Below are 11,511 nucleotides of genomic sequence, written 5' to 3' on the forward strand. Positions count from 1 at the left end.
TGCTTCTAGCTAGACATATATGCTAACATCTGATGGCATGTCGAGACAGGTGCACGCGTACAGTCATTCCATGGATCGCATACAATAGCTACTAAATCACATTAGTTGTTGCAAAGCCATGACAATAAAAGATAGAGAGGATGTTCTCCCAATGACCTGTAGGGTGAAACGGAGCTTGAGACAACAAGTTCTTCCACATATATAATTTTTTTTGGGGTCTTTCAATTTTCGTTCGTTATAAATATGTAACGGGAATTTTACTTTTGGTATATCATTACTATCCCCCAATGTTCTGAGACTATCTTCATTTAGAAAAATATATCGCAGCCCATTTGAGATATTCTACAGGACCGGGACGACGATCTAAATCTTTTTCTTTTGTCATCTGAGAACATTTTTGAAAAAAAAATTAAAGGCCTACATTAGATAATCACATGTCTTTGGATTAGCTAGAACAAGATAATGCTAACCTACACATTATGGAAACCGAATGTTCATGGTACTGTTTAGCACATCAAGCAGGTCCAAGTTGTTGTTTGCCAGTTTGTGCAGCCTATCAAGTAAAATATCATCGCAATAGAATAGGTCGTGTTATACGTGTATGGCAAATTAGGTAACAGATTAATGGCGCTAAGCTTAATTCATGACATGACTGCCATTTAGGCTGGAAGTGTAACAAGAAAGCATATTCTTACAATCCACCATCCAAATAAAAAGTGACCAGTAGATACAACGGAGGACATAGATATTTATTTGAATTATTTAAACGCATGCACGCATGCCATGAGAACCTCATCACTCTCTGGTCATAAGGAACGCATCTCTAGCAACCAAAGATGACAAACATGCATATAATTAGCCTCATTGGTGGTCCATGAAGCTCTCCCAGCCCCATATATATATATAGCTCCTTTGCTATCATGTACGTAGTATATAACATGAGCATCAGGGTAAGGAAAGTCATCTCAAATCCACACCAGTTACCCTCAATAGAAACGGTGCTAATGGCCCAGAACAAGACCATGGCTCTGCTCCTTGCCACCCTTGTGGCGGTGGTTGCGGTAGTACGAGCCACCGAAGAGAAGGATATAGAAGAAGCTGTGTGCTCAGAGCATTGCAACGACGAGGAAAAAGAAGGCACCATCGACCACAAGCACTGTGTAGACATCTGCATCCTCACGAACAGGGAACTTTTTGGGGCCTTGGAGAGAGGAATGAAGCCCTCGATGGAGCAATTCAGCGCTTTGTGCAATGAGGGGTGTAGCAAAGAATTTAAGGAGGATCCTGCCACCAACAAGAAGTGCGTAGACAGTTGCATCGTCGATGCTAAGGAACTCAATGGACACTTAGCGAAAGGTGGCGCTTCTAGTGTTCCCGCACGTGCATGATTGTGTCGAGCTGCACATCTGTTCCTTCATCCATGATCGAGGGACGATACCCATTAATGGTTCCCACCCAGCGGTCGGCCTTGTATTACATTGTCCTGTTGTTCCTTTTGCCTCTTCAATTGTTTCATTATTTGGTGTTCATAACTTCTATGTGATCGATCTGGTCTGTTGTTCTACCCAATATTGTTACTAAAAGCATTTGTTATCTTTAATTGATTAAAATAGTTCCAGTTGTGCTTTGTCTTTTAACATTCATTAATATACGGTCTCATATTCCACTTTGAGTACGTGCAATGTTAGTACATAGATATAGTTCATGCTTCCTTCCGCGCGTCCGGTGCGTGCCCTGTGATCATGCTCTCTTGGAAAACGCAACAACTAGGGCACCACGATACACGTGCATCTACTCCTAGTCCTACTGCTATGAGAGAGCCAAAGAGAACACAAAAGGCACGCGGCCACGCTAAACTCTTCCAAACAAAACTAATTCTCCGCTTTCAAGGCACGCTGCTTTTGAATAGGTACAAACCGGTACCCTCAGTGATGATATTATACATGTTTCTCTAGCGTAAAAAATATGTTTCAGTTATTGCCTTGACATGTTGCACCAATGTGTTGCATCGATGAGTTTACAGGTATGTTGTTTCACGAATACAATATCGAAGGTTCCGATTTGAAAAGTATAGCTTTTAAGTGCAAGACTGAAACAATCTTTTTCCTCGTTAGAGAACAACACCATATTAAGGCAATATAATACATACATTTGATTTCATCATTTTTTTTTAATTTTTGATATTGGGCCTGACGAAAATAATGGATCTTGTTTTAACAAATTAAGCTAAACATTTTGTTTCGCAAGCCTATACAAAAGTTTCAGAAATGCGAGTTTTAGTACATAATACACCATTGTCGTGTGATGACCGGTCAGGCCATGAGTTTTTCTTTTGGACTGGAAGTTATTTAATTAATCATTTATAGAATTTATATTAATGTGCAAGTCATTTGACATGTAAAGTAAAGGAGGGAACTAAACTTTCCTTGAATAAACCATGTTTGGAGTATTTTCATGTGATTCGCCATCCCTAAAATATTGTCTGAAATTTTCTCGGAACTCAACCTTTAATTTTAACGATGCCAATGGTTACGCCTTTTCTAGAACTCTTTGGCCAAATAGTTACACGGAAAGGATTGGTGCGTCTAGCTAGACATATATGCTAACATCTGATGGCATGTCGAGACAGGTGCACGCGTACAGTCATTCCATGGATCGCATACAATAGCTACTAAATCACATTAGTTGTTGCAAAGCCATGACAATAAAAGATAGAGAGGATGTTCTCCCAATGACCTGTAGGGTGAAACGGAGCTTGAGACAACAAGTTCTTCCACATATATAATTTTTTTTGGGGTCTTTCAATTTTCGTTCGTTATAAATATGTAACGGGAATTTTACTTTTGGTATATCATTACTATCCCCCAATGTTCTGAGACTATCTTCATTTAGAAAAATATATCGCAGCCCATTTGAGATATTCTACAGGACCGGGACGACGATCTAAATCTTTTTCTTTTGTCATCTGAGAACATTTTTGAAAAAAAAATTAAAGGCCTACATTAGATAATCACATGTCTTTGGATTAGCTAGAACAAGATAATGCTAACCTACACATTATGGAAACCGAATGTTCATGGTACTGTTTAGCACATCAAGCAGGTCCAAGTTGTTGTTTGCCAGTTTGTGCAGCCTATCAAGTAAAATATCATCGCAATAGAATAGGTCGTGTTATACGTGTATGGCAAATTAGGTAACAGATTAATGGCGCTAAGCTTAATTCATGACATGACTGCCATTTAGGCTGGAAGTGTAACAAGAAAGCATATTCTTACAATCCACCATCCAAATAAAAAGTGACCAGTAGATACAACGGAGGACATAGATATTTATTTGAATTATTTAAACGCATGCACGCATGCCATGAGAACCTCATCACTCTCTGGTCATAAGGAACGCATCTCTAGCAACCAAAGATGACAAACATGCATATAATTAGCCTCATTGGTGGTCCATGAAGCTCTCCCAGCCCCATATATATATATAGCTCCTTTGCTATCATGTACGTAGTATATAACATGAGCATCAGGGTAAGGAAAGTCATCTCAAATCCACACCAGTTACCCTCAATAGAAACGGTGCTAATGGCCCAGAACAAGACCATGGCTCTGCTCCTTGCCACCCTTGTGGCGGTGGTTGCGGTAGTACGAGCCACCGAAGAGAAGGATATAGAAGAAGCTGTGTGCTCAGAGCATTGCAACGACGAGGAAAAAGAAGGCACCATCGACCACAAGCACTGTGTAGACATCTGCATCCTCACGAACAGGGAACTTTTTGGGGCCTTGGAGAGAGGAATGAAGCCCTCGATGGAGCAATTCAGCGCTTTGTGCAATGAGGGGTGTAGCAAAGAATTTAAGGAGGATCCTGCCACCAACAAGAAGTGCGTAGACAGTTGCATCGTCGATGCTAAGGAACTCAATGGACACTTAGCGAAAGGTGGCGCTTCTAGTGTTCCCGCACGTGCATGATTGTGTCGAGCTGCACATCTGTTCCTTCATCCATGATCGAGGGACGATACCCATTAATGGTTCCCACCCAGCGGTCGGCCTTGTATTACATTGTCCTGTTGTTCCTTTTGCCTCTTCAATTGTTTCATTATTTGGTGTTCATAACTTCTATGTGATCGATCTGGTCTGTTGTTCTACCCAATATTGTTACTAAAAGCATTTGTTATCTTTAATTGATTAAAATAGTTCCAGTTGTGCTTTGTCTTTTAACATTCATTAATATACGGTCTCATATTCCACTTTGAGTACGTGCAATGTTAGTACATAGATATAGTTCATGCTTCCTTCCGCGCGTCCGGTGCGTGCCCTGTGATCATGCTCTCTTGGAAAACGCAACAACTAGGGCACCACGATACACGTGCATCTACTCCTAGTCCTACTGCTATGAGAGAGCCAAAGAGAACACAAAAGGCACGCGGCCACGCTAAACTCTTCCAAACAAAACTAATTCTCCGCTTTCAAGGCACGCTGCTTTTGAATAGGTACAAACCGGTACCCTCAGTGATGATATTATACATGTTTCTCTAGCGTAAAAAATATGTTTCAGTTATTGCCTTGACATGTTGCACCAATGTGTTGCATCGATGAGTTTACAGGTATGTTGTTTCACGAATACAATATCGAAGGTTCCGATTTGAAAAGTATAGCTTTTAAGTGCAAGACTGAAACAATCTTTTTCCTCGTTAGAGAACAACACCATATTAAGGCAATATAATACATACATTTGATTTCATCATTTTTTTTTAATTTTTGATATTGGGCCTGACGAAAATAATGGATCTTGTTTTAACAAATTAAGCTAAACATTTTGTTTCGCAAGCCTATACAAAAGTTTCAGAAATGCGAGTTTTAGTACATAATACACCATTGTCGTGTGATGACCGGTCAGGCCATGAGTTTTTCTTTTGGACTGGAAGTTATTTAATTAATCATTTATAGAATTTATATTAATGTGCAAGTCATTTGACATGTAAAGTAAAGGAGGGAACTAAACTTTCCTTGAATAAACCATGTTTGGAGTATTTTCATGTGATTCGCCATCCCTAAAATATTGTCTGAAATTTTCTCGGAACTCAACCTTTAATTTTAACGATGCCAATGGTTACGCCTTTTCTAGAACTCTTTGGCCAAATAGTTACACGGAAAGGATTGGTGCGTCTAGCTAGACATATATGCTAACATCTGATGGCATGTCGAGACAGGTGCACGCGTACAGTCATTCCATGGATCGCATACAATAGCTACTAAATCACATTAGTTGTTGCAAAGCCATGACAATAAAAGATAGAGAGGATGTTCTCCCAATGACCTGTAGGGTGAAACGGAGCTTGAGACAACAAGTTCTTCCACATATATAATTTTTTTTTGGGGTCTTTCAATTTTCGTTCGTTATAAATATGTAACGGGAATTTTACTTTTGGTATATCATTACTATCCCCCAATGTTTTGGGACTATCTTCATTTAGAAAAATATATCGCAGCCCATTTGAGATATTCTACAGGACCGGGACGACGATCTAAATCTTTTTCTTTTGTCATCTGAGAACATTTTTGAAAAATAAATTAAAGGCCTACATTAGATAATCACATGTCTTTGGATTAGCTAGAACAAGATAATGCTAACCTACACATTATGGAAACCGAATGTTCATGGTACTGTTTAGCACATCAAGCAGGTCCAAGTTGTTGTTTGCCAGTTTGTGCAGCCTATCAAGTAAAATATCATCGCAATAGAATAGGTCGTGTTATACGTGTATGGCAAATTAGGTAACAGATTAATGGCGCTAAGCTTAATTCATGACATGACTGCCATTTAGGCTGGAAGTGTAACAAGAAAGCATATTCTTACAATCCACCATCCAAATAAAAAGTGACCAGTAGATACAACGGAGGACATAGATATTTATTTGAATTATTTAAACGCATGCACGCATGCCATGAGAACCTCATCACTCTCTGGTCATAAGGAACGCATCTCTAGCAACCAAAGATGACAAACATGCATATAATTAGCCTCATTGGTGGTCCATGAAGCTCTCCCAGCCCCATATATATATATAGCTCCTTTGCTATCATGTACGTAGTATATAACATGAGCATCAGGGTAAGGAAAGTCATCTCAAATCCACACCAGTTACCCTCAATAGAAACGGTGCTAATGGCCCAGAACAAGACCATGGCTCTGCTCCTTGCCACCCTTGTGGCGGTGGTTGCGGTAGTACGAGCCACCGAAGAGAAGGATATAGAAGAAGCTGTGTGCTCAGAGCATTGCAACGACGAGGAAAAAGAAGGCACCATCGACCACAAGCACTGTGTAGACATCTGCATCCTCACGAACAGGGAACTTTTTGGGGCCTTGGAGAGAGGAATGAAGCCCTCGATGGAGCAATTCAGCGCTTTGTGCAATGAGGGGTGTAGCAAAGAATTTAAGGAGGATCCTGCCACCAACAAGAAGTGCGTAGACAGTTGCATCGTCGATGCTAAGGAACTCAATGGACACTTAGCGAAAGGTGGCGCTTCTAGTGTTCCCGCACGTGCATGATTGTGTCGAGCTGCACATCTGTTCCTTCATCCATGATCGAGGGACGATACCCATTAATGGTTCCCACCCAGCGGTCGGCCTTGTATTACATTGTCCTGTTGTTCCTTTTGCCTCTTCAATTGTTTCATTATTTGGTGTTCATAACTTCTATGTGATCGATCTGGTCTGTTGTTCTACCCAATATTGTTACTAAAAGCATTTGTTATCTTTAATTGATTAAAATAGTTCCAGTTGTGCTTTGTCTTTTAACATTCATTAATATACGGTCTCATATTCCACTTTGAGTACGTGCAATGTTAGTACATAGATATAGTTCATGCTTCCTTCCGCGCGTCCGGTGCGTGCCCTGTGATCATGCTCTCTAGGAAAACGCAACAACTAGGGCACCACGATACACGTGCATCTACTCCTAGTCCTACTGCTATGAGAGAGCCAAAGAGAACACAAAAGGCAAGCGGCCACGCTAAACTCTTCTAAACAAAACTAATTCTCCGCTTTCAAGGCACGCTGCTTTTGAATAGCTACAAACCAGTACCCTCAGTGATGATATTATACATGTTTCTCTAGCGTAAAAAATATGTTTCAATTATTGCCTTGACATGTTGCACCAATGTGTTGCATCGATGAGTTTATAGGTATGTTGTTTCACGAATACAATATCGAAGGTTCCGATTTGAAAAGTATAGCTTTTAAGTGCAAGACTGAAACAATCTTTTTCCTCGTTAGAGAACAACACCATATTAAGGCAATATAATACATACATTTGATTTCATCATTTTTTTTAATTTTTGATATTGGGCCTGATGAAAATAATTGATCTTGTTTTAACAAATTAAGCTAAACATTTTGTTTCGCAAGCCTATACAAAAGTTTCAGAAATGCGAGTTTTAGTACATAATACACCATTGTCGTGTGATGACCGGTCAGGCCATGAGTTTTTCTTTTGGACTGGAAGTTATTTAATTAATCATTTATAGAATTTATATTAATGTGCAAGTCATTTGACATGTAAAGTAAAGGAGGGAACTAAACTTTCCTTGAATAAACCATGTTTGGAGTATTTTCATGTGATTCGCCATCCCTAAAATATTGTCTGAAATTTTCTCGGAACTCAACCTTTAATTTTAACGATGCCAATGGTTACGCCTTTTTCTAGAACTCTTTGGCCATATAGTTACACGGAAAGGATTGGTGCGTCTAGCTAGACATATATGCTAACATCTGATGGCATGTCGAGACAGGTGCACGCGTACAGTCATTCCATGGATCGCATACAATAGCTACTAAATCACATTAGTTGTTGCAAAGCCATGACAATAAAAGATAGAGAGGATGTTCTCCCAATGACCTGTAGGGTGAAACGGAGCTTGAGACAACAAGTTCTTCCACATATATAATTTTTTTTTGGGGTCTTTCAATTTTCGTTCGTTATAAATATGTAACGGGAATTTTACTTTTGGTATATCATTACTATCCCCCAATGTTCTGGGACTATCTTCATTTAGAAAAATATATCGCAGCCCATTTGAGATATTCTACAGGACCGGGACGACGATCTAAATCTTTTTCTTTTGTCATCTGAGAACATTTTTGAAAAAAAAATTAAAGGCCTACATTAGATAATCACATGTCTTTGGATTAGCTAGAACAAGATAATGCTAACCTACACATTATGGAAACCGAATGTTCATGGTACTGTTTAGCACATCAAGCAGGTCCAAGTTGTTGTTTGCCAGTTTGTGCAGCCTATCAAGTAAAATATCATCGCAATAGAATAGGTCGTGTTATACGTGTATGGCAAATTAGGTAACAGATTAATGGCGCTAAGCTTAATTCATGACATGACTGCCATTTAGGCTGGAAGTGTAACAAGAAAGCATATTCTTACAATCCACCATCCAAATAAAAAGTGACCAGTAGATACAACGGAGGACATAGATATTTATTTGAATTATTTAAACGCATGGTATCATGTACGTAGTATATAACATGATATATATATATATATATATATATATATATATATATATATATATATATATATATATATATAGCTCCTTTGCTATCATGTACGTATTATATAACATGAGCATATGGGTAAGGAAAGTCATCTCAAATCCACACCAGTTACCCTCAATATAAACGGTGCTAATGGCCTATAACTAGACCATGGCTCTGCTCCAGTATGAGCACTGACATTTTGACCTTCATGATCACTGGAAGAAACCAGGTCTGTATGAGGGAAAAGAAATCAAACCGAGTCTTTCAGAAACAAAATATAGAAATTTAAACAAGATGGAATAAATTACATGTTTTGTTACACATAGTTGCATCAACCCAAGCATTTTGACACCATCAAACCCAAGCATATGTGAAAATTCTGCTGCATAATCCAGTGCATTATCACCTGCTATAGTTTTCCAATCCTTGAAGATCCTTCATAGAACCAGAAAATAGGATTATGGCTGTTGCAGTTAAAAGAATTTATAGGTTGCTATTGCAGTTAAAAGAAGTAACACGCTGAAAAATCCATAGAATAATTAATGCAATTTTAGAGGCAATATAAATCCCAAGCATACTCTGATTTTGGCATTCCTTTGCCGTAAGCCTTTTGAACCTCACTCCCAACCTGAAAATAAGTGTTAAAATAGAAATTCTCAATCAATTAATTGTGGAGGGCCTAGAAAGAATTACAAACAACAGAAAAATGTTTTTTTGTTAATTTATTTTGACATGCACCATCTCTGAATTAAATATACCTTCAAATAAGTGGCAACAGCCCGTCGCACCCTCGCCACGCCGCGCCCTCGTCGTGCCCGCCGCCGGCTGTCGGCCACCGCTGCTTCCGACTGTGCTCACGAGATAAAGAGGAAGAGGGGAAGAGGGGAAAGAGAGAGGTGAGAGAGTATGACAGGTGGGGCCGTGACTGAAAGGGCAAGAGTGACATTTTTCATGTCCGGGCCTATACGTGGCTATTTTCATACAGCCTCTTGGCGTTTGCTATCCGTTTAATATGCTTGGCAAATGAACTTGAATTAGTACAAGTGGATCTCTAGATTTGTATGTAGAAGGTCGAGATGTTTGCAAATGACATATGAGTTGAGTTGAGTGATCTAGAATTTAGTTCCTACTGTGGAATATGGATAGCTCCAGAAATTGATTTTTTTTAGTCCATTTATTTTAAGCTCTACTATTTGTTAAGTTTATTCTCAAAATATTTAATTTATAGTATTATCCACAATAATTGGAGTGCAAAACTGACCAAATTAAAGTTGCCATATGTTCATCTGGAATCTGAAAGCTGGCCTTGGTCTGCTTCATTTTGGTGTGACCGGAGCCCGTACTCACCGTTAGCTACCATCCCCAACCTGCCCTAATCTTTCTCCAGGTTTTGTTGCTAGCACTCGATCTGTACACGCTGTGGGATAATTGCTTGTTGACAAGGAAGATCAAATCCTGATGGTGGAAGAATGGCACCCCCTGTGCTTCAGCTAACAATCTGATTAGTTTCCTAGATGCTTGATTATTGATTTTATGTGTGATCATTTTATTTTGTTTTTGTATCAGGGTTGCATAGAGTATAAAAGCTTTGTCCCCCTATGCTTGCACTGAGAGACTCTTCCGTAGCTGTCATCGCATACGGTGTTGCAAGTATGTTCTCTATTATCTCCATGTGATTGCACGGGTAGCATATGTATTCTCACTAACTGCTCTTACACTAACAATTATGAATCAGACTAGCAGAGAGAGTTTCCAAGCAAATTTGATGGCACATGTCCACGAATTGTGATTTTTAATAGTTTGCATTATAAATGCTCATCTTGTCCTGCCTCCTTTTTCCCTTAAATTTATTTACATGGTGCGGCAGTCAGTATCCTAAACAGTTAAAAATAGGACTCACTAAATTGAAGAAAAAACAAATAGCTCTACCTTGCTTATGATGGTCCTTCATATTGGAGCACATCTTCCATGGGTCTGTAGCAGCTCATCCTGCTCAAGGTTGACTATATATGAGTTTTGGTCAGTGAAGGGGATGTAATTAGTAATGGAATTAGAACATAGGTAACACTCGAGTTAATTAGTGCTTTGCTTGCAGTTTCAATGCTTACACCACAATTTCATTCTCTGCAATTACATTCACATTTTAAGCTTGGTCTTCTTCCCTACTCCCAATCACCAAACTCGTTTTTTAATGAAAACACAACTTGGTATTTGCAAGTTCTCTATCTGTTTTTTTGCAATAGGAAAACTGTTACATGTTCTAGACAAAAATATCATTTTTAAGAACCGTAACAAGCTTATGGATGAACTTTGACAGGTTCCTTGACGAAATTTGAAGATGTAACCCGCCACCCACGTTTCGCAGCCATCGCCCATTATGGACTTGCCAAGTTTCTGGTGGTGCCCATTGTGGATGAAATTACTGATTGCCTCAAGTACTCAAGTTTCATGAGTATAACAAAGATTACAGCTTGGGTATCTGTAAAGTGGTTATGTTGAGATAAAGGACAATAATGTGAGATTTCTGTTTACATCTCAAATGTTCCCTTTAATTTTTTTACGCTACTTTCTAACTTGGCCTTTCAGTTTAAATCTCATAATATGCATTGTTTCTTTTATCCAGGATTGAATCTTCTAGCCTCTACAAAACTGAATTCATATTTCTCTCCTCTTCATTGTTAGTGTAAACAATACTCTATTCAATATATGTCGACGTGTCTGGCACGTGCACGTTAACTAGTGATTAGTTGTGTACTAGTCGATGGTACTATGAGCATGCAGTAATTAGATTTACTCGTTTCGAGATTGGACAGCTACATATGCTATGTATAATTTTTTTTCTCAGTAACACAGATTTGTAGAAAAAATAAAGGTATGCCGCGTACTTGTTCTTCGTATATGTTCCGTAAACGCAGTTTCGTACTTTAGACTTTTCCATTTCCGAGTAATATCAGGTAGTCA

General features: G+C 38.9%; 3 protein-coding genes across 3 annotated transcripts; all 3 read left to right on the top strand.

The window, feature by feature from the left end:
• The first annotated feature begins 1,004 nt into the window (after positions 1 to 1,004).
• On the top strand, positions 1,005 to 1,388 carry LOC107277986 (uncharacterized protein Os02g0798501-like). Its single transcript, XM_015769635.3, has one exon. The coding sequence runs from the start codon at positions 1,005 to 1,007 to the stop codon at positions 1,386 to 1,388; it is 384 nt and encodes a 127-aa protein (XP_015625121.1).
• A 2,196-nt stretch (positions 1,389 to 3,584) lies between these two features.
• LOC107277987 (uncharacterized protein Os02g0798501-like) lies at positions 3,585 to 3,968 on the top strand. Its single transcript, XM_015769459.3, has one exon. It carries the CDS (start codon positions 3,585 to 3,587, stop codon positions 3,966 to 3,968), a length of 384 nt encoding a protein of 127 aa, XP_015624945.1.
• Positions 3,969 to 6,165: 2,197 nt separating this feature from the next.
• Positions 6,166 to 6,549, top strand: LOC107277988 (uncharacterized protein Os02g0798501-like). Its single transcript, XM_015769453.3, has one exon. The coding sequence runs from the start codon at positions 6,166 to 6,168 to the stop codon at positions 6,547 to 6,549; it is 384 nt and encodes a 127-aa protein (XP_015624939.1).
• Positions 6,550 to 11,511: the final 4,962 nt, after the last annotated feature.

The sequence above is a fragment of the Oryza sativa genome, chromosome 2 (assembly GCF_034140825.1).
Source record: "Oryza sativa Japonica Group chromosome 2, ASM3414082v1".
Taxonomy (NCBI): Eukaryota; Viridiplantae; Streptophyta; class Magnoliopsida; order Poales; family Poaceae; genus Oryza; species Oryza sativa.

Coding starts and splice junctions, on each gene's coding strand:
- LOC107277986 (XM_015769635.3), top strand. CDS start 1,005: ATGGCCCAGAACAAGACCATGGCTCTGCTCCTTGCCACCCTTGTGGCG.
- LOC107277987 (XM_015769459.3), top strand. CDS start 3,585: ATGGCCCAGAACAAGACCATGGCTCTGCTCCTTGCCACCCTTGTGGCG.
- LOC107277988 (XM_015769453.3), top strand. CDS start 6,166: ATGGCCCAGAACAAGACCATGGCTCTGCTCCTTGCCACCCTTGTGGCG.